This window comes from Aethalodelphis obliquidens, unplaced genomic scaffold (assembly GCF_003676395.1).
Source record: "Aethalodelphis obliquidens isolate GAN/ISIS:26980383/991018 unplaced genomic scaffold, ASM367639v1 scaffold1, whole genome shotgun sequence".
Lineage (NCBI taxonomy): Eukaryota > Metazoa > Chordata > Mammalia > Artiodactyla > Delphinidae > Aethalodelphis > Aethalodelphis obliquidens.
In genome coordinates, this window is record NW_020837945.1 from 83,405,543 (window position 1) to 83,429,282 (window position 23,740).

Below are 23,740 nucleotides of genomic sequence, written 5' to 3' on the forward strand. Positions count from 1 at the left end.
TTATAGAGGTAATCAAGTTAACATGAGGGTGGGCCCTAATCCAATATGACTGATGTCCTTATAAAAAGAGGAAATTTGGACACCGAGATATGCATAAAGGGAAAACAACGTGAAGAAACACAGGGAGAAGACCATCTACAAGCCAAGGACAGAGGCCTTGAACAGATCCTTCCTTCACAGCTTTCAGAAGGAACCCACCCTGCTGACACCTTGATTTTGGACTTCTAGCCTCCAGAATGTGAGACAATAAATTTCTGTTAAGTCACCCAGTTACTGCCCTAGCAAGTAACATACAGTTCAATCCAGTTTGAGGTTTAACCAACTTGCAAAGCCAACCTCATGGCATCCCTGCAGAGATACCATCACTGCTGGCTGGCCCCCTTTCTTCAGAAGTCTGGGTCCCAATCCATTGGTACCCTCCTCCAGATCCCTAAGTTTTAATAATTCCAACCTCTTCCCTTGGTTCCCCTGGGCTATGAACTCCTTCCTGCTTTTGCTACCTCTATGGTAGCTTAGTGGTGTTTTTTTTTGTTTTTTTTTTTTCCTTTTCGGTTGCTTAGTTAACAATTCTTTACTACCTAGTTAAACATTCTCTATATTAAATTCTCTCTATTAAAAGTACTGGAGACTTGTGGGCATGACCCTGGCTGTGGAGGTGGGGCTGCTGCCCCAGGGGGTCTGGAAGGCTGGGCATCAAGCCAAAGGGTGTTATTCTCGAAACTTAAGATCTAATGGAATTTGCCTTTCCTGCAGGACTTATCACCCCTTCCTTCTTTCCTATTTCTCCCTTTTGGAATGGAAATGCCTGTCCCACCATTGCATTTTAGAAGCACATAACTTAATCTCATTTCACTGGTTCACAGCTGGAGAGGAGTTTGCCTCAGGATGACTCATACCTCTAGTCTCACCTACATCTGATTTAGATATTTAGAGTTTGGACTTTAGACTTTAGAGCTGATGCTAGAATGAGTTAATACTTTTGGAGCTGTTGGTATGGAGTGAATGTAATTTCCATGCAATAAGGACGTGGATTTTGGGGGCCAGGGGCAGAATGCTGTGGACTGAATTGCGTCCCCACAAAATTCATACGTTGAAAGCCCTAATCCCCAATGTGACTCTCACAGAAAGTGTGACATAAAGATCCTTTCTGGCATAGACTCCTCCAGACCGTATTAGGTATCTCTCCTCTGATGCCAGGGACGAGGACCGTAGAACTCACAAATTTAGCACATTCGAGACAAAGACGGCAACTTTTGAAGCAAACAGAGAGGTAGACTTTGTTTCCTCATTTGAATGTACATTGGACTTAAGCCCATTTGCTGAGTGTTTAATTGTTAAGGAAAAGAACTAAACTGAGGAACAGAATAAAATGTTGAAAATATATGAAGATTGGATTTAAAACTTCATATAATTTAGGGTGTCTTATTTTCTCATAGTAGCCTGCATGTTCCACGTACTATTCAGAGATTTTCTGTTCTCATGTTGGCCTCATTAGGCTGGGAGGTCCTTGAGGCAGGGCTGGAGGATATTTAGTCCCCTCTGTATCCCCTAGTGTCCAGCACTGTGGCTGGCCCATGCTTGGCATTTAATACATATTGATTAAACTTAAATTCTGGAAAAGGGCCCATTTCAACTCCCCATCATCAGTGTCATCTTGGACTTGTCTATGATCCAGGACAGAGCCTGCAGGGAAAGGGGCAGCCTAGCAAGAGGAGTGTATTTTGTCGACTTCAGACAGAGAAATGACTTTCCGTTAAGGTGGATTATTTTGAGAGGGCTAGACATAATTTACATGTCAGTCAGTCAGGCAGTGGCCCAAATGGTTCTCATGTCTGGAGGGAATTTATGTCTCTGCTCTTTTTTGCTTAGAGTTTGAAACTTTTTTTTTTTTTTTTTTTTTTTGCGGTACGTGGGCCTCTCACCGTTGTGGCCTCTCCCATTGCGGAGCACAGGCTCCGGACGCGCAGGCTCAGCGGCCGTGGCACACGGACCCAGCCGCTCCGTGGCATGTGGGATCTTCCCGGACAGGGGCACAAACCCATGTCCCCTGCATCGGCAGGCGGACTGTCAACCACTGCGCCACCAGGGAAGCCCAGAGTTTGAAACTTTTGTTATTTAATAATAGTTGTTATTTATTTAGCACTATGGTATGTCAGGTTTGGTGCTAAGGACTTTACATAATCATCTCTCATTTGATAACCACAACAATGCTATAAGATGGCTAACCCATTTTATAGATGAAGAAACTGAGGATCTGCAAAGTTAAGCAAATTGTCAAGGCCACATTGTGGTAAATGCAATAACTGGAATTAAAATTCAGGTCGTTCTGACTCCAGTTTGGTCCTTTCTAATGGTCTTCTGCTTTCCTGTTCAAGCAGAGCCCCTAGACCCTTAGAATGGAGTGACAGATCTCCTGACTCTCTCCACACTAGGATCCTCTCTCCAGGTATAAGCACTCTAGTTCCAATTATCCCTCTGAGAAAGTGATGGCTAAGTTTTCCAGTCCCTGGTTTAAATTAGTTTACTATAACTTCACCTTTCCACACACCATACTGAAGGAGACAATTTACGAAAAGGCAGTGTGAGATTCAAAAGTGAGCATGAACTTCTACTTTTGAGTGCTGTCCCCCTCAATATTTCCTGCTATATTTGTACCTGGAAGGATTAACATGATGACTAAGTATGTTGATGGATAGACTATTGGCTATACATGGTACCCTTTAATAATATTTTATCTTCTCATTTATTATATCCACAATTCTGAGCAGCAGTGTTGTTAACCCAGAATGGGGATCATCTAAAAGTCCTTCCTGAATGCTTTTGGTATGTGTTAAAATGTTTCTACATATATTCTGAGAATCATAAAAGATCAGAGCTACTGAATCATATTTATTGTATCAGGTTTCCAGTATGTCAAGTTTAAAAGAATTTAGATTAATTTGAGAATCTCTGGATAATGTGGATGATATATCCAGAGACATACATGAAAGCTTCCCTTGAAATGGAGATATAGAACGAGTAGACTTCATTGACCCAATGTTTTCCTTGTTTTTCATCTCTCGTCTAAAGATGTATTGAAATTCTGTAGCTTGAAATGTCAAACAGACTTGCTCACGTTTTTTCACCCTAGATGAAATGTTTTAAGGGTGAGAAGGCCACCTGGCTGTTTCAAAATGAGATTGATTGGAAGTTCCCGTCCCCCAACTCTTACACCCTACACTATGCTACGGTCTTACCCTTAGAGGTTCAGGTTCACCCTTTAATTCTAAGGGTACATTCAGAGGTGACCATCTCTGCTGGATTTATTTACTCAGCTGGGAGCTTGTTGTAAGATTGAGTCCCTGGTGAGGCTCTGGCAGTGGCATCCCTGCCCTCTACTGTGTCAGTGAAGCAAGCTGCAGGATTTGTTTTGTTTTTTTAAGATTTCTTATTTATTTATTTTATTTATTTATGCCTGCGTCAGGTCTTCATTGAGGCACGTGGGATCTTTCGTTGTGGCTTCTCTCTAGTTATGGTGTGAGGGTTTTCTCTTCTCTGGTCGTGGTGCCCAGGCTCCAGGGCACGTGGGTGCTGTAGTTTGTGGCCCATGGGCCCTAGTTGAGGCGCCCGAGCTCAGTAGTTGTGGCATGCATGTTTCTTCTCTCTCTAGTCGTGGTGCGGGCTCCAGAGCACGTGGGCTCTCTACTTGAGGAGCACGGGCTCAGTAGTTGTGGCACGCGGGCTTAGTTGCCCTGAGGCATGTGGGATCTTAGTTCCCCAACCAGGGATCGAACCAGAGTCCCCTGCATTGTAAGGCAGATTCTTCACCACTGGACCACCAGGGAAGTCCCAACTGCAGCATCTTAACTCGGGCATAAGGAAAGTGGTGTCCTTACCGGGCTGATCCTTCAGAGTGATTCTGAGCCTGTTCTTAGCTGCACCTTTCAAGCCTCGTTCTCCATCCATGCTAGAGATTGTGTGCTCCCTGGAGATTATGTGCTCCCTAAACACTCCTCCAAACATTTCAAATTTAAAATATAAAAGAATAGTAAAATGAGCTCCCATCTGGATGCCGTCTGGATTACTGTGATAGACTCCACACTGGCCCCCTTTTCTTCCTGCTTATCCGTGCTGGCTCCTAGTAATTTGTTTTCCATACAGAGACAGCTATCGTCAAAGTGCAAATCTGATTATATCTTACACACTCAATCCTCACTGGCTCCCCGAATCTCTCAGAGGTAAAGACAAAACTCCTTAACCTGGCCTGTAAGACCTTACATGATCTGGCCCTGCCTACCTCTCCAGCTCCATCCCACACCATTCTCTCCCAACCTTTTTTACTTTTTTTACTCCAACCATATGGCCTTCCTCCAGTTCCTTATACTTGCTGTGGTCCCTCCTCACTGCGCTTTGCCTATGCTATAGCCTCTGCCTGGACAACGCTTCATGCGGGTACTGCATACTCATCCATCACAGCTCAGTCATCAGAGAAGCCCTCGCTGACTTCTCTGACTGGGTCACATTGCCCCTGATAAAGTTTTCCGCCAAGTACATTTCCCTCAAACATTTAGAATGATTGCAGTGTGTGTGTTGATCTCCTTCACTAGACTGAAATATCCTTGAGGGTAGGAACTGTGTCTCCTTTTGCTCACCCTTGTATCCTGAGCACCTAGAACATACTCATGAAACATCTGATGAATGAATGAATGCCTTTCCTTCTGGTCTTTTATCTATTTTCATACACTATTATGTTTGCAGAAACAGAAACATCTTGTACCTACCATTCTGTAGCTTTCCTCGTGTACTTAGCAGTAAGCAAACATTTGGGGGCTGCTTTTATTGACAAAACCCACTCTTTGGAATTTTTGCTGTTTCCAATTTACTCCTTGACTTTTCATTTGGAAAGTCCACTGTAGGGTTGGGTATAAATAGCAAAACTGAATCAGCACTGGCTGCAGCTATGGCTTCTGATCTTTTTTTGAGGCCCATCTTGGCACCTGGCAACAACCCTGGTCCACGCAGGAAGGGTAGTGCAGTGGTTAGCGTGTGGAGGGTCAGACAGATGAGCATCTCAGCACTGCTCTGCTTCTGTCCCAGCGAGGCCCAGGTGAATATAATGAGCAAAGTCCCTATCAAGCTACTTCAAGACAAGTGGGATCTAGGCAGAAATCTCTCTGAAATCCAAGAGCAGAGCTGTAACTAGAGCTAGAAGGTGGATCCAGATCCAGCCCATGGCTCTCCACCCAGTCTCAGGGTGACCTGTCTCGGCTACTCTCTACATGTCAGCTTCAGTCTCCTCTTTAACCTTCCAAGTCCCTCTGCTTACTTACAGTTTTTGCTTTTCAGAAGTTTGGCTTGCAAATGGCTTTAACTTGGCATGGTTCTGACTCTATCTGTGGCATCTCTTGATACATCTTTTTGCCACCTCTTTCTGCTTTCAAATGGCAAACTCTGTGTTTCTTATTTCAAAATAGAGAGAGAGACTCTTGCTGTCCCATCTGATCTTGTTGAGCCAGTTGTATATGTCCTTGAACTAATCTCTATATACACGTGGCTGTCTTTGGATGGGGGCATCCACTCTAGTTAGTAACAAGGGGAAGCAGTGGAGTCATGTAGTCCCAAAAATGGCTTCCTGGGCAACAGAGGAGGTGGGCTGGGAATTTTCCATTAGAATAGGGCATGGACAAATCAGACGCTATTACTGACTTACCTAGTACAGCCTGTGTGACCTGGAACAAAACACCCAAGTTCAGTTTTGAGCCTTGGTTTCCTCAGCTGTAAAAGGAGGAAAGCAACCTATTTTATCAAATTCTCAGGACATAAGGAAATAAGATGAGATAAAACACACAGAACACTTGACCCAGTAGCATCTCAACTAGTAAGAGGTACTATTACATCTCTTCATTGTAATAGTATCATTTATAACATATTAATGTTTATAATGAATATACATAATACATTATATCTTTGAATATATTCTTTGAAAATAATATACTTTCATATTATAAATAAATATAATACATATAATGTGAGATATATATATAGAGAGAGATATATGGGATAATGTAGTTTCAAACTACCTCTTTAATCCAGTTTACTTCTGGGAAGAATTTCTCAGATGGATAAATACTTCTATAAATTGTGACTCTAGGTAGAATAATATTTCTGACGCACAGGGTGGAGTGATGGGAATGTTTTTTTCCCCGGGGAGATGGTGGTCTATTGGCCCCTCTGTACTATGTGGAAATGATCCAAGATAACATGGGGACAATAAACAGCCTGTGGATACTAACAAAGGCTATTGTACTGAAGGAGTTTTTTGGTCTGGAGCCAGAAGCCAGATTTAGAATGAAATGCACACAATTTCTTTTCTACAGAAATGTTTAAATAGTAATAGTTAATGCTTACATAGTGCTTACTATATGCCAGGCATTGTGCTAAAGGCTTCACATGTATTAACTCATTTCCCCCTCTTCACAACACATCAAGGTGAATATCTACAATTTACAGATAAAGAAACGGAGACATTGATCTGTTTCTTAAAATCCTTTCCATAAGCTGTAACCAGCTGACCTTGCTTTGACGTTATGTCCATCTCTAGTCCTCAGTCCTCTGAGTGCCATGGTTGGTATTGCTGTTGTTCCAGGACTGGAGTCTTGCCTTGCATCCTCTTTCTTCCCACTGCCAGTGTTCTTCCATGAATTCCAAACCTGAGGGCTGCCACCAAAGCCCTTAATAACTTTTTTTTTCACAGCCCAGAGGTCTTTTTTTTTTTTTTTTTTTTACACGTTTTACTCTATGAATTATAGGGAATGGGTTCCAGCAGCTCAGGCTCCTTTGTACTGGTTCTCACAAAATGTGCTTCTGTCGGGGGAGCAGGCTGGCACTTCAATTGAAACCAAGCACTTTTCTCTTGGCTTCCTTCTTTTTTCTGATCGTTTTCCTTCACACATTTCAGGAAGCTATCTCAGCTCTTAGAGGACTGAATATGCTCAGTGTGTACATTACTTCTCTTGCCCTTAACTTCTTTGTTTCCAGCAATGCCAACAGCATGCTGGGTAACACTAGACTCTCCCAGTTTTGCCCTGGGAACATTTGTGGGGAATTCCTTTTTGAACATGACATCTACAATATCACCTTTGTTGTAAATTCACATGGATGTGGCTGAAGGAACTATTCCATGTTTTCTAAAAGGCTTAGAGAACTCATAGTGGGTGCCTCTCTTCTTTCCCTTTGTGTTGGTCATTTTGGCAAATTACTGGAAGTTGGAAGTTTCAGCCAAAAAAGAGAAAAATAGAACCCCTTAATAGCTTGAGCAAGCTTAGCTAAGTGGCAAACTGTGACATGAAGTCATAATAGGATAAGGAGTGAGAGGTTACATGGGCTAAGTGGCTCAAAAATCAGTGTCTATTGAGAAATTCCCTTTACAGGAAAACTGCATTTGCCTTCAGGGCAGGTGTAGAAGCTTGGAGGTACCAAGCTGGGCTGTAGATGTGGCTGCCATGTCAAGTACTTGGAGGTGGGGACGACAACAATGTCCGAGGAGGAGGGGCGGTGTGCTGACCAGGGTACGGGTCAGCTGGAAGAGCATCCTGATACTGCTCTGTCTCTGTTCTAGTGAAGCCTGTTTAGATGTAAGGAGCAGAGGCTCAATCCAGTTACTTTGAGAAAAGGGGGATTTAGGCAGAACGCCCCTGCAATCCGATAGTACAGCCTTAAGTGGGGTTGGAGGGTGTTACGGTCTCAAGGTGGCCTCGAGACCTAAGTTGTGTAAAGGGGAAGACGGTATATCAGTTGTGTGCTGGTTAAAAAAAAAGCCCGGATTCATAGCATTTATCATTCTGTTGTGTAAATACTCCTGTCACGGCCAGTTTCAACCAATATGATGTCTTTGAGCTTGAAGCTGGGAAGAAATGCGTGCTATTCAATCTCTCGAATCAATATGAGTCTATTCCAGGGCACCAAATTTTAACTTTTTTTTTTTCTAAATTTTCCAAGTTTCCAACAAGGTGATTTATTTTTGTTTTATAGTCAGAAAAACACCTAACAAAAGTTATTTTTAAGAAGGAAATAGAAATAAAGAAATGGGACTTAATTAAACTTAAAAGCTTTTGCACAGCAAATGAAACCATTGCCCAAACTAAAAGACAACCTACTGAGTGGGAGAAAGTATTTGCAAATGATATGACATATAAGAGGTTAATATCCAAAATATATAGGCAGCTCATAAAACTCAATGTCAGAAAAACAAAAAACCCAGTTAAAAAATGTGCAGAAGACCTAAATAGACATTTTTCCAAAGAAGATATACAGATGGCCAACAGACACATGCTCAACATCACTAATCATCAGAAAAATGCAAATCAAAACCAAAATGAGATATTACCTCATACCTGTCAGAATGGCTGTCATCAAAAAGACCTCACCACCACGTTGGTGAGGACTTGGAGAAAAGGGAAACTTAGTACACTGTCGTGAGAATACAAATTGGTGCAGCCACTATGGAAAACAGTATTGAGGCTCCTCAAGAAACTAAGACGGGACCACTTTCACTTCCATCAAAGGAAAACATTACTATTTTCTCTCTTCCAACATTAATTGGGAAAATGTTATTGAATGCCTATAATAGGCAGGGTGTTTGGCATGCTGGAGGAGGAACAGAAATAGGATGACCAAATAGAGTTTTGTTTTTTTTGTTTGTTTGTTTTTTGCGCTACGCGGGCTTCTCACTGTTGTGGCCTCTCCCGTTGCGGAGCACAGGCTCTGGACCTGCAGGCTCAGCAGCCATGGCTCACAGGCCCAGCCGCTCCGCGGCATGTGGGATCTTCGCGGACCGGGGCACGAACCCGCGTCCCCTGCATCGGCAGGCGGACTCTCAACCACTGCGCCACCAGGGAAGCCCTGTTTTGTTTCGTTTTTAATGTGGAGGCTTTGTTTTACTTTTTCTTTTTTTTTGGCTGCATTGGGTCTTCGTTGCTGTGTGCAGGCTTTCTCTAGTTGCGGTGAGCAGAGGCTACTCTTCGTTGCGGTGCGTGGTTTTCTCATTGTGGTGGTTTCTCTTGTTGCGGAGCACGGGCTCTAGGCACGTGGTCTTCAGTAGCTGTGGCACACGGACTCAGTAGTTGTGGCTCACGGGCTTAGTTGCTCTGCAGCATGTGGGATCTTGCCGGACCAGAGCTCGAACCCGTGTCCCCTGCATTGGCAAGAGATTCTTAACCACTGTGCCACCAGGGAAGTCCCCAAATTCAGTTTTCTCAGGACTGTCCCAGTTTTAGCCTAGAAAGTCTGGTATCCTGAGAAATCCCTCAGTCCAGGCAAACCAGGATAGTTGGTCACCCTACAAACAGAAGACACCTCCCAGCTCTCAAGGATTTTATAATCTAGAAAACGATCTCAGATCCACATCCTCAAGAAATATTTAATCATGTCTTAGGAGAAATAAAAATATAGGAAAATGAGAGAGAATATATAGCCGAACCTATCAGAGAAGGCTTCATGGAAATAGTTTCAATGAAGATGGCTATAATTTTTTTTTTTTTTTTTTGCGGTACGCGGGCCCCTCACTGTCGCGGCCTCTCCCGCTGCGGAGCACAGGCTCCGGACGCGCAGGCCCAGTGGGCCCATGGGCCCATGGGCCCAGCCTTTCCACGGCATACGCGATCCTCCCAGACCAGGGCACGAACCCGTATCCCCTGCATCGGCAGGCGGACTCTCAACCACTGCGCCACCAGGGAAGCCCTATAATATATATATTTTTTAAACCCAACATTGGGCTTCCCTGGTGGCGCAGTGGTTGGGGGTCCGCCTGCCGATGCAGGGGACATGGGTTCATGCATCGTCTGGGAGGATCCCACGTGCCGCGGAGCGGCTGGTCCTGTGAGCCATGGCCGCTGAGCCTGCGCGTCCGGAGCCTGTGCTCCGCAACTCGAGAGGCCGCAGCGGTGAGAGGCCCGCGTACCACAAAAAAAAAAAAAAAAAAAAAAACCCATGGAGACTTCCGGGAAGATGGCGGAAGAGTAAGACGCGGAGATCACCTTCCTCCCCACAGATACACCAGAAATACATCTACACGTGGAACAACTCCTAGAGAACACCTACTGAACGCTGGCAGAAGACCTCAGACCTCCCAAAAGGCAAGAAACCCCTCACGTACCTGGGTAGGGAAAAAGAAAAAAGAATAAACAGAGACAAAAGGATAGGGACGGGACCTGCACCAGTGGGAGGGAGCTGTGAAGGAGGAAAGCCTTCCACACACTAGGAAGCCCCTTCGCGGGCGGAGACTGCGGGTGGCAGAGGGGGAAAGCTTCGAAGCCGCGGAGGAGAGCACAGCCACAGGGGTGCGGGGGGCAAAGCGGAGAGATTCCCGCACAGAGTATCGGTGCCGACTGGCACTCACCAGCCCGAGAGGCTTGTCTGCTTACCTGCCACGGCGGGCGGGGCTGGGAGCTGAGGCTCGGGCTTCAGTAGGAGCGCAGGGAGCGGGATTGGCGGCGTGAACACAGCCTGCAGGGGGTTAGTGTGCCTTGGCTGGCCCGGAGGGAGTCCGGGGAAAAGTCTGGACCTGCCGAAGAGGCAAGGGACTTTTTCTTCCCTCTTTGTTTCCTGGTGCGCAAGGAGAGGGGATTGAGAACGCTGCTTAAAGGAGCTCCAGAGACGGGCGCGAACCGCGGCTAAAAGCGCGGACCCCAGAGACAGGCATGAGACGCTAAGGCTGCTGCTGCCGCCACCAAGAAGCCTGTGTGCGAGCACAGGTCACTATCCACACACACACCCCTTCCGGGGAGCCTGTGCAGCCCCCCACTGCCAGGGTCCCGTGATCCAGGGACACCTTCCCCGGGAGAACGCACAGCGCGCTTCAGGCTCGTGCAACGTCACGGTGGCCTCTGCCGCCGCAGGCTCGCCCCGCAGTCCGTGCCCCTCCCTACCCCCGGCCTGAGTGAGCCAGAGCCCCTGAATCAGTGGCTCCTTTAACCCCGTCCTGTCTGAGCGAAGAACAGACGCCCTCAGGCGACCTACACGCAGAGGCGGGGCCAAATCCAAAGCTGAGCCCCTGGGAGCTGTGAGAACAAAGAAGAGAAAGGGAAATCTCTCCCAGCAGCCTCAGAAGCACCGGATTAAAGCTCCGCAATCAACTTGATGTACCCTGCATCTGTGGAATACATGAATAGACAATGAATCATCCCAAATTAAGGAGGTTGACTTTGAGAGCAAGGTTTATTATTTTTTCCCCTTCTCCTCTTTTTGTGAGTGTGTATGTGTATGCTTCTGTGTGAGATTTTGTCTGTATAGCTTTGCTTCCACCATTTGTCCCAGGGTTCTATCCGTACATTTTTTTGGTTTTTTCTCTTAATAATTATATTTTTATTTTAATAACTTTATTATATTTTATGTTAACTTTACTTTATTTTACTTTATCTTCTTTCTTTCTTGTTTTCCTTCCTTCCCTCCTTCCTTCCTTCCTCCCACCCTTCTTTCTTTCTTCTTCTACTAATTCTTTCATTCTACTTTTTCTCCCTTTTCTTCTGAGCCGTGTGGATGAAAGGCTCTTGGTGCTGCAGCCAGGAGTTAGTGCTGTGCCTCTGAGGTGGGAGAGCCAACTTCAGGACACTGGTCCACAAGAGACCTCCCAGCTCCACATAATATCAAACGGCGAAAATCTCCCAGAGATCTCCATCTCAACACCAGCACCCAGCTTCACTCAACGACCAACAAGCTACAGTGCTGGACATCCTATGCCAAACAACTAGCAAGACAGGAACACAACCCCAACCATTAGCAGAGAGGCTGCCCAAAATCATAATAAGTCCACAGACATCCCAAAACACACCACCAGACGTGGACCTTCCCACCAGAAAGACAAGATCCAGTCTCATCCACCAGAACACAGGCACTAGTCTCCTCCACCAGGAAGCCTACACAACCCACTGAACCAACCTTAGCCACTGGGGACAGACACCAAAAACAACGGGAACGGGCTTCCCTGGTGGCGCAGTGGTTGAGAGTCTGCCTGCCAATGCAGGGGACAGGGTTCGAGCCCTGGTCTGGGAAGATCCCACATGCCGCGGAGCAACTGGGCCCGTGAGCTACAAGTACTGAGCCTGCGCGTCTGGAGCCTGTGCTCTGCAGAGAACAAGAGAGGCAGCGATAGTGAGAGGCCTGTGCACCGCGATTAAGAGTGGCCTCCACTTGCCACAACTAGAGAAAGCCCTCGCACAAAAGCGAAGACCCAACACAGCCATAAATAAATAAATTAATTTTAAAAAAAACAACGGGAACTACGAACCCGCAGCCTGCAAAAAGGAGACCCTAAACACAGTAAGATAAGCAAAATGAGAAGACAGAAAAACACACAGCAGATGAAGGAGCAAGGTAAAAACCCACCAGAGCTAACAAAGGAAGAGGAAATAGGCAGTCTACCTGAAAAAGAATTCAGAATAATGATAGTAAAGATGATCCAAAATCATGGAAATAGAATAGACAAAATGCAAGAAACATTTAACAAGGACCTAGAAGAACTAAAGATGAAACAAACAATGATGAACAACACAATAAATGAAATTAAAAATACTCTAGATGGGATCAATAGCAGAATAACTGAGGCAGAAGAACGGATAAGTGACCTGGAAGATAAAATAGTGGAAATAACTACTGCAGAGCAGAATAAAGGAAAAAGAATGAAAAGAACTGAGGACAGTCTCAGAGACCTCTGGGACAACATTAAACGCACCAACATTCGAATTATAGGGGTTCCAGAAGAAGAAGAGAAAAGGAAAGGGACTGAGAAAATATTTGAAGAGATTATAGCTGAAAACTTCCTTAATATGGGAAAGGAAATAGTTAATCAAGTCCAGGAAGCACAGAGCGTCCCATACAGGATAAATCCAAGGAGAAATATGCCAAGACACATATTAATCAAACTGTCAAAAATTAAATACAAAGAAAACATATTAAAAGCAGCAAGGGAAAAACAACAAATAACACACAAGGGAATCCCCATAAGGTTAACAGCTGATCTTTCAGCAGAAACTCTGCAAGCCAGAAGGAACTGGCAGGACATATTTAAAGTGATGACAGAGAAAAACCTGCAACCAAGATTACTCTACCCAGCAAGGATCTCATTCAGATTTGATGGAGAAATTAAAACCTTTACAGACAAGCAAAAGCTGAGAGAGTTCAGCACCACCAAACCAGCTCTACAACAACTGCTAAAGGAACTTCTCTAGGCAAGAAACACAAGAGAAGGAAAAGACCTACAGTGACAGACCGAAAACAATTAAGAAAATGGGAATAGGAATATACATATCGATAATTACCTTAAATGTAAATGGACTAAATGCTCTCACCAAAAGACACAGATTGGCTGAATGGATACAAAAACAAAACCCATATATTTGCTGTCTACAAGAGACCCACTTCAGACCTAGAGACACATACAGACTGAAAGTAAGGGGATGGAAAAAGATATTTCATGCAAATGGAAACCAAAAGAAAGCTGGAGTAGCAATTCTCATATCAGACAAAATAGACTTTAAAATAAAGACTATTAGAAGAGACAAAGAAGGACACTACATAATGATCAAGGCATCAATCCAAGAAGATGATATAACAATTGTAAATATTTATGCACCCAACATAGGAGCACCTCAATACATAAGGCAAATACTAACAAACAGCCATAAAAGGGGAAATCGACAGTAACACATTTATAGTAGGGGACTTTAACACCCCGCTTTCACCAATGGACAGATCATCCAAAATGAAAATAAATAAGGAAACACAAGCTTTAAATGATACATTAAACAAAATGGACTTAATTGATATTTATAGGACATTCCATCCAAAAACAACAGAATACACATTTTTCTCTAGTGCTCATGGAACGTTCTCCAGGATAGATCATATCTTGCGTCACAAATCAAGCCTTGGTAAATTTAAGAAAATTCAAATTGTATCAAGTATCTTTTCCGACCACAACGCTATGAGACTAGATATCAATTACAGGAAAAGATCTGTACAAAATACAAACACATGGAGGCTAAACAATATACTACTTAATAACTAAGTGATCACTGAAGAAATCAAAGAGGAAATTAAAAAATACCTAGAAACAAATGACAATGGAGACACGACGACCCAAAATCTATGGGATGCAGCAGAAACACTTCTAAGAGGGAAGTTTATAGCAATACAATCCTACCTTAAGAAACAAGAAAAATCTCGAATAAAGAACCTAACGTTGCACCTAAAGCAATTAGAGAAAGAACAAAAAAACCCCCAAAGTTAGCAGAAGGAAAGAAATCATAAAAATCAGATCAGAAATAAATGAAAAAGAAATGAAGGAAACGATAGCAAAGATCAATAAAACTAAAAGCTGGTTCTTTGAGAAGATAAACAAAATTGATAAACCATTAGCCAGACTCATCAAGAAAAAAAGGGAGAAGACTCAAATCAATAGAATTAGAAATGAAAAAGGAGAAGTAACAACTGACACTGCAGAAATACAAAAGATCATGAGAGATTACTACAGGCAACTCTATGCCAATAAAATGGACAACCTGGAAGAAATGGACAAATTCTTAGAAAGGCACAACCTGCCAGGACTGAATCAGGAAGAAATAGAAAATATGAACAAACCAATCACAAGCACTGAAATTGAAACTGTGATTAAAAATCTTCCAACAAACAAAAGCCCAGGACCAGATGGCTTCACAGGCGAATTCTATTAAACATTTAGAGAAGAGCTAACACCTATCCTTCTCAAACTCTTCCAAAATATAGCAGAGGGAGGAACACTCCCAAACTCATTCTATGAGGCCACCATCACCCTGATACCAAAACTAGACAAGGATGTCACAAAGAAAGAAAACTACAGGCCAATATCACTGATGAACAAAGATGCAAAAATCCTCAACAAAATACTAGCAAACAGAATCCAACAGCACGTTAAAAGGATCATACACCATGATCAAGTGGGGTTTATTCCAGGTATGCAAGGATTCTTCAATATACGCAAATCAATCAACGTGATACACCATATTAACAAATTGAAGGAGAAAAACCATATGATCATCTCAATAGATGCAGAGAAAGCTTTCGACAAAATTCAACAGCCATTTATGATAAAAACTCTGCAGAAAGTAGGCATAGAGGGAACTTTCCTCAACATAATAAAGGCCATATATGACAAACCCACAGCCAACATCGTCCTCAATGGTGAAAAACTGAAAGCATTTCCACTAATATCAGGAACAAGACAAGGTTGCCCACTCTCACCACTCTTATTCAACATAGTTTTGGAAGTTGTAGCCACAGCAATCAGAGAAGAAAAGGAAATAAAAGGAATCCAAATTGGAAAAGAAGTAAAGCTGTCACTATTTGCAGATGACATGATACTACACATAGAGAATCCTAAAGATGCTACCAAAAAACTACTAGAGCTAATCAATGAATTTGCTAAAGTAGCAGGATACAAAATTAATGCACAGAAATCTCTAGCATTCCTATACACTAATGATGAAAAATCTGAAAGTGAAATCAAGAAAACACTCCCATTTACCATTGCAACAAAAAGAATAAAATATCTAGGAATAAACCTACCTAAGGAGACAAAAGACCTGTATGCAGAAAATTATAAGACACTGATGAAAGAAATTAAAGATGATACAAATAGATGGAGAGATATACCATGTTCTTGGATTGGAAGAATCAACATTGTGAAAATGACTCTACTACCCAAAGCAATCTACAGATTCAATGCAATCCCTTTCAAACTACCACTGGCATTTTTCACAGAACTAGAACAAAAAATTTCACAATTTGTATGGAGACACAAAAGACCCCGAATAGCCAAAGCAATCTTGAGAATGAAAAACGGAGCTGGAGGAATCAGGCTCGCTGACTTCAGACTATACTTCAAAGCTGCAGTAATCAAGACAGTGTGGTACTGGCACAAAAACAGAAAGATAGATCAATGGAACAGGATAGAAAGCCCAGAGATAAACCCACGCACATATGGTCACCTTATCTTTGATAAAGGAGGCAGGAATGTACAGTGGAGAAAGGACAGCCTATTCAATAAGTGGTGCTGGGAAAACTGGACAGGTACATGTAAAAGTATGAGCTTAGATCACTTCCTAACACCATATACAAAAATAAGCTCAAAATGGATTAAAGACCTAAATATAAGGCCAGAAACTATCAAACTCTTAGAGGAAAACATAGGCAGAACACTCTATGACATAAATCACAGCAAGATCCTTTTTGACCCACCTCCTAGAGACATGGAAATAAAAACAAAAATAAACAAATGGGACCTAATGAAACTTCAAAGCTTTTGCACAGCAAAGGAAACCATAAACAAGACCAAAAGACAACCCTCAGAATGGGAGAAAATATTTGCAAATGAAGCAACTGACAAATGATTAATCTCCAAAATTTATAAGCAGCTCATGCAGCTTAATAACAAAAAAACAAACAACCCAATCCAGAAATGGGAAGAAAACCTAAATAGACGTTTCTCCAAACAAGATATACAGACTGCCAACAAACACATGAAAGAATGCTCGACATCACTAACCATTAGAGAAATGCAAATCAAAACTACAATGAGATATCATCTCACACCAGTCAGAATGGCCATCATCAAAAAATCTAGAAACAATAAATGCTGGAGAGGGTGTGGAGAAAAGGGAACACTCTTGCACTGTTGGTGGGAATGTAAATTGATACAGCCACTGAGGAGAACAGTATGGAGGTTCCTTAAAAAACTACAAATAGAACTACCATATGACCCAGCGATCCCACTACTGAGCATATACCCTGAGAAAACTATAATTCGAAAAGAGTCATGTACCAAAATGTTCATTGCAACTCTATTTACAATAGCCTGGAGATGGAAACAACCTAAGTGTCCATCACCGGATGAATGGATAAATAAGATGTGGCACATATATACAATGGAATATTACTCAGCCATAAAGAGAAACGAAATTGAGCTATTTGTAATGAGGTGGATAGACCTAGAGTCTGTCATACAGAGTGAAGCAAGTCAGAAGAGAGACAAATACCGTATGCTAACACATATATATGGAATTTAAGAAAAAAGAAAATGTCATGAAGAGCCTAGGGGCAAAATAGGAATAAAGATACAGACCTACTAGAGAATGGACTTGAGGATATGGGGAGGGGGAAGGGTAAGCCGTGACAAAGCGAGAGAGAGGCATGGACATATATACAGTACCAAACGTGAAATATATAGCTAGTGGGAAGCAGCCGCATAGCACAGGGAGATCAGCTCGGTGCTTTGTGACCACCTGGAGGGGTGGGATAGGGAGGGTGGGAGGGAGGGAGACGCAAGAGGGAAGAGATATGGGAACATATGTATATATATAGCTGATTCATTTTGTTGTAAAGCAGAAACTAACACACCATTGTAAAGCAATTATACCCCAATAAAGATGTTAAAAAAAAAAGAAAAACATTGTAGGTATTTCTGGGAAATGATATTCTGGACTCTTTGTAGCTCCTAAATCTTCGGTGAACATCCTTACTTCTGTAATGAGAAAAAAAGAAAGTAACACTATCCCCCTCAACCAGAAACAATTTAAGTAGATTTCAAATATACATATAAAGCAAAAAGGATATAAGAAGCATTACCAATCTTACCACCAAGATATAACCTCATTTAAAATTCTTGATAGGTATATATCTAGGACAGTGGGTCTCAGCCAGGGTGATTTTGCCACTTGGGGGGACACTTGGCAGTGTATACAGACATTTTTTGACTTTCACCACTGAGGAAGGATGCTACTTGCATCCAGTGGATAGTGGCTAGGGATGCTGCTAAACATTCTACAAAGTACAGGACAGCTCCCTCTTCCCCAACAAAGAATTATCCAGTCCAAAATGTTAGTAGTGCCATGACTGGGGAACTCTGTCCTAGGATGTACATATGGTTTTGGTTTGAATTTACAAAAGTGTTGCTAAATCTATGTATAGTTTTCTAATCTGAATGTGTTGTATTTCCTCAGGCAGAGGAATTGTGGCACTCAGGCTCAGTAGTTGTGGCTCGTGGGCTCTAGAGCACAGGCTCAGTAGTTGTAGCACATGGGCTTAATTGCTCTGCGGCATATGGGATCTTCCCGGACCAGGGTTCGAACCCGTGTCCCCCGCACTGGCAGGCGGATTCTTAACCACTGCGCCACGAGGGAAGTCCCTGGAGCTGTATGCTCTTAACAAGCCATTAATCCTCTATTAGCCTCAGTTTTCACATGCTTAAGATGAGGAACAACAATACCTACTTCAGAGGACTACTGTAAGCATTAAAAGAGATAATGGTTGGCAAAGCCCTTGCTTCTGGTAGGTGTTCAATAAATGGTGACTATGTTACTATTATTATTGTTAACTTTTTTATTGTCAAACAAAGCATAGATATAGAAAGTGACACATAGGGCTTCCCTGGTTGCGCAGTGGTTAAGAATCTGCCTGCCGATGCAGGGGACGCGGGTTTGAGCCCTTGGCCGGGAAGCTCTCACATACCGCAGAGCAACTAAGCCCATGTGCCACAACTACTGTGTTCTAGAGCCGGCGAGCCACAACTACTGAAGCCCATGTGCCACAACTACTGAAGCCCGCACACCTAGAGCCTGTGCTCCGCAACGAGAAGCCACTGTAATGAGAAGCCCGCGCACCATGAGGAAGAGTAGCCCCCGCTCGCCACAACTAGAGAAAGCCTGCATGCAACAAAGACCCAAAGCGGCCAAAAATAAAATTAATTTTTAAAAAAAGTATTCTTCAAGACTTGTTTCTATCAGTATAATTTGTGTTAGGGAAGATGGTTGACTGGGGTCAGAAGGGGCAATCCCTGGCCTTAGGAATAGAGATCTTCCTTGAGTACAGCTACCCATTTGTATGGGGACAGAATCTGTTCCTTACAAACATCATAAAGCCAACTAGCTTAGTAAGATATAATTAGATAGTTTTCTCAGTAGTAAAGCTTTTGCCAGTGCTTTGTATATTTTTCTGCCTGGTAGGAAAATAAAGCTTCCACAGAACAGATTTATTTTGCTTGTATCTGTAGAGAATATTTATAAGTTCATGCTGAATCTCAGAACATATCCAGGTTGACATAGATGCACTGATTGTGTTTTTTAACGTTTCTGCTAAAATCTAATCATAGATCTTATCACACTCATGGTACAGCTCTGTGTGTGCTTGCTTACTAGGAAAATGGAGGGTTTGGGGGGAAGACAGCAGTTATCGGCTTATGTCAGGGGATGGGGTGGGTGGACTTGCAAGGTAAATATATGGAACACTATGAGGGAACTTGGTGAATAGGATCTACCATGAATGAAGAATTGAGTTATATTCTTAATTTTGGTGTTTTGGGAGTGGTTGGATGGAGTTGGATTATGGCCAATGTTGTTTATAATCTGAGAGGTTCTAGAGGACAAAATGCCATGAGAGGCATCGGGTCATGTGTTGTCCTCAGCTGTACTGGAGAGCATAGTTAGAGTCACGGAGGTGCAGTTCTGAGCTCTTCCCTGCCCAGGCCTGCAGGAGGAGTTCGGGTTGTGCGTGTCCTTGTGGCAAGCACAGGGGGATAACTGTACACCAGCCCACCACGCTCTTCTGTGTTAACAGGTCCTGATTGTGTTCAGCTATCAGATGGCTATTCCTTGATCTTGGGGGAGGTGGACTAGTCCCAGTGCATGAATCATGTTTGGTGCAAGGCAATTGTGGTACTCAATTTATATTTCCTGGTGTTTGGTCTGAGGTGGCCAGGTGACCTAGGAAAAGTGTGATGGGGATTTTAGGAAATAATTTTCTCTCATAAAAAGAGAGAGATGGAGAAGAGGCCTGCCCCTTTTCATCCCGATTTTGGACCAGGGTTCTGTGAAGACATGGTGTTTGGTACTGTGCCAGCTATTATGTGACCATGAGGGTACACCTTTATCACAGCAAGGGTGACAGAGTGAAAGATGGGAAAATCTTCTGTCCTTGATGACATCACTGAGCTTCTGGATCAACCTGGGACTCCACACCGCTAGCTTCTTATGAGACTCTTATTGTTTAAACCACTTTTGATGGGATATTCTGTCATTGAAGCCAAAAGCATCTTTTTTTTGGATGCACGTGCAGCTTATGAGATCTTAGTTCCCCAACCAAGGATTGAACTTGTGCCCCCAGCAGTGGAAGTGCAGAGTCCTAAGCACTGGACCACCAGGGAATTCCCAGAAGCCAAAAGCATCTTGATTGACAGAGCTCTGGATGAAGAACAAGTGTTGGGAGAATATCAAAGGCCCCAATTTTAGGAGTAAGTATCCATGCGTAGAAGAGAAGAAGAGCTGAGGCAGAACTGGGACTCTGGGAGAGGCTTCGGTCACCACTGGCGAGGACAGACAGTTGGGCTCCTGCTGATCAGTTTCCTTAGCTATAAAATGAGGAAAGTTATATTAGTGCCACTGGGTTGTTATAAGCTTAAAAATACCTTAACTCCTATACATTTCCTAGGATATAGCAGGAGTTTAATAAAAGACAGTTATTTCTATGTAATGGAGACCTACAGAGGCAATGAAAATACTTCATGATCTACTACTAGATGCATGACCAATAGATGCTGGGTGAGGTCAGGCCAATTTGAGGCTTCCTAGGGCCATCTGGTGTCGACCTACCCTGATTGGTCTTCTAAGAGAGAAGACCCTGGGGGTGGAGTTTCTGGAGACCATTTCTTCTCTGCCCCCAGAGAAATATCTAAAACAATAGACATTTTTGGGGGGAAGGGGAACATTAATATTTGCCATGACATTGTTTTCCCCTGAGCAGGGAGGAAGACAAAGACAGATGACATGCAGAGCTGATAGAAATGAGAATGCCAAAGCTAAGTGGGTTTTCCAAGGTTCCCAAGGGACTGGTCTGGGGCACATCATGGGGTCTCAGACTCCTGGGAGGAAGGAGGAAGAGGGTTTGGAATGTCCCCTGCCCGTCCCATCATTGACACCTTGGGATACAGAAGCACCAGAAGTATGAATGTAATAACCAGAACCAGAGGCTTCCTGCTCACGGATGTGAGGGGGGTGGGGGAGGTGGACTGAAATAGCCACACAGCACTAATAGCAGACTCTGAGAAGCCACTCCTTTTCACTGGAGTGGCTTCCTACACAGCCTTCTAAGTAATTTCTAAGCTTGTGATGATTACAGAAAGAAGAAGAATAGAAGTTACTGGCATTTGTAGTAACAGGATGAGAAAGTGCAAGACTTCCTGTTATGTGTGTGTGACAGCTGGTGATAAGTGGAGGGCCCTGCACAGGAAATCCGCTCAGCTTCTGCAATGTGACCTGCCTGAAACTTGGGCACTTCTTCAGTCTGGATGTTGATGGCAGGACAAAGGGGCACCTGGACCATGGACAACGTGGTAGAGAAGAGTTTGGAAGGGCCCCTGGCACCTTCTACAGATGAGCCCTCCCAGAAAAGGGGAGACCTGGTAGAAATCTTAAATGGGGATAAGGTAAAATTTGACGACACTGGACTCTCCTTAATTCTGCAGAATGGCCTGGAGACCCTCCGAGTGGAAAACGCTCTGACAGACGTCATCTTGTGTGTGGACATTCAGGAATTCTCCTGCCACCGCGTGGTGCTTGCCGCGGCCAGCAACTATTTCAGGTCAGCACGCCTAGACGAGAGTCAGATTGGGTGCAGGTCATCAGGGAAATGTGCATTGATGTGAGAGCCCAGTGTAACTAGTTGGCTGTTGCATTTACGGTTTGTATATTTATTTCTGTTTGTGTGTCTATTCAAGATTCCAAAAAGGAAGCTATTAAACTTTAAAGTTTAGAATTTAAGTCATATTAAGAGAGCTTGCATCATTTAAGGGTAATGTTTATACATTATGGTGAACATTAATGTGTATATGTCTTTGTTCCAGAGGGTGGAAAATTACCAAAGTTATGGGGATTTTCCCGCCACCATCTGACTAGTGTGTTGGAAACATAATGCTGTCTTTGTTCACCAATAGATGTAGAGAAAACAACGTGACCACTCAAAGTTATCCAATGATCTGCTGAAAATTAGGGGCTTCTGTTTAAGTGCAGTGAATGGGTAGGAAGGGAAAGCAGTTACAAAGGTGCTTTCGAAGTGAGAGGCCACTAGTTACAACAAATTCAAGGGATCTGGGTTCCATCCCACTCTGACCCTTCCTGAGCCTGTGACTTGAGGCAAATCACTTAATGCTCTGAGTTTCTGTTTTGTCATCTGTAAGATGGGGACAATAATGCTTACCTCTCAGGATTATTGTGATAATTAAATATGAGAGGGAAGAGGGTCTCACATAGTGCCTAGCATCTCGTAGATGCTCAATATATCTCTGTTGAAATTCTTCGCCTCATTCTTCTTAGTTCAGCTAAGAGCTGTGTATTGGGCAAAAGCTTGGGGGTAGGAATGTGGGAGAATCAGGAACCCAGTGAATTCCGCTGGATCCAGAGTTCTCCAGATCGATGTAGACATGGTGGGAACCAGTCCCCAAGGGAAATGTGGAAGCAAAAGGTACTTGGAAAACTTGAAAAAGAAATACTCTTGTAATTCTTCTTAATAAGATTCTTCTTAATTCTTTGTTCTGGCTGAGGAAATTAAAAACTATTTACCTATGTAAATATCATGGAAGGTATTTTATTTTTTCATTTTTTGATATGCTTAGGAGAAAATCTTTGGAATTCAAAAAGCAAGGTTGACAGATTGTTGTGGGACTGATTAGGTACCGTATGTACACGAGGCAAGAGGATATACGGGTTTGTAGGAAGCAGGGCCTGCTATATGCCAGACAGACAGTTATCTGATTTTATTTTTGCAGTAGCATAATGAAGGTGGCTGATATGCCCTTTTACAGATGAGGAAATGTAAACCCAACATTACATATCTAGTCATTGCTGGAGCAAGGATTGGGCACATTCTAGAAATTTTTGTTTTTATTGCAATACAAACTGCCCCTAGATTGGAGGCTTTATTCCACAAGAAGTATATAAAAGGTAAAGTGTAGGCACGGCCATAACACTGGGTTCACACAGATAAACACATTATTCACTCTACCAATATTGATCATATGATTTCACATTGATCACAACCCCTTTCAGAAATGAATGAGAGTCAACTTAGCTGATGTGTTGAGCACTCACTTTCAGGTTTAATCTTTTTGTTTTGGGTCACTAGAAAACTGCTATTATAAAATATATACCCGATTAGCGATTTCATTAGCTGCTTGACCTGGCTATGAAACAGGACCGCTGGCTCTGTGCTCTTAAGTACATCAGTGCCGTCTCCAGTCCTGGGGTTTCTCAGTCTAAACAGAAGGTGTTTGGGCCCAGGTCCTTCCAACCCTGCTGATGTAGGGTGCTTAGGGAAAGTGTGTGCCAGCCCCAGAGGCAGCAACGGGCAACGAGAAGTTGGAGGCGGCCATGCAGTGCACGTGTCTGCCTGTGGATGAAGAGTCTCTTCCCAAATTGCGTGGTTATGAAGGGAAATTCCTTCCATTCTCTTTTGATTCTCATTTTGGTATTTCCAAGGTGACTGTCCTCCTATAATGACCACAGTCCTGGAGACAGGATTCATTTTTCCGGTACTACTATTAAAAATAACTTCTGTTGTTGAACACTTATTGTGGGCCAGTCCCTGTGCCGCCTGTGTCACATACACTGTCCCACTTAATCCTCATGACAACCCCCCTGAGGTGGGGAGTTGTCTCCCCATTTCCAGATGAGGAACCAAAACTTGG

General features: G+C 43.3%; 1 protein-coding gene across 3 annotated transcripts in view; it reads left to right on the forward strand.

The window, feature by feature from the left end:
* The first annotated feature begins 21,295 nt into the window (after window positions 1-21,295).
* KLHL6 (kelch like family member 6) overlaps window positions 21,296-23,740 on the forward strand; it is a 55,811-nt gene continuing 53,366 nt past the window's right edge. For all 3 annotated transcript variants that reach the window (XR_003433524.1, XR_003433530.1, XM_027110753.1), the window contains exon 1: window positions 21,296-21,639. Coding sequence is in view for 1 of the 3 variants with exons in the window: in XM_027110753.1 (XP_026966554.1) it covers window positions 21,347-21,639 (293 nt within the window). In the remaining 2 variants the exon portion in view is untranslated. The remainder of the gene's footprint in view (window positions 21,640-23,740) is intronic.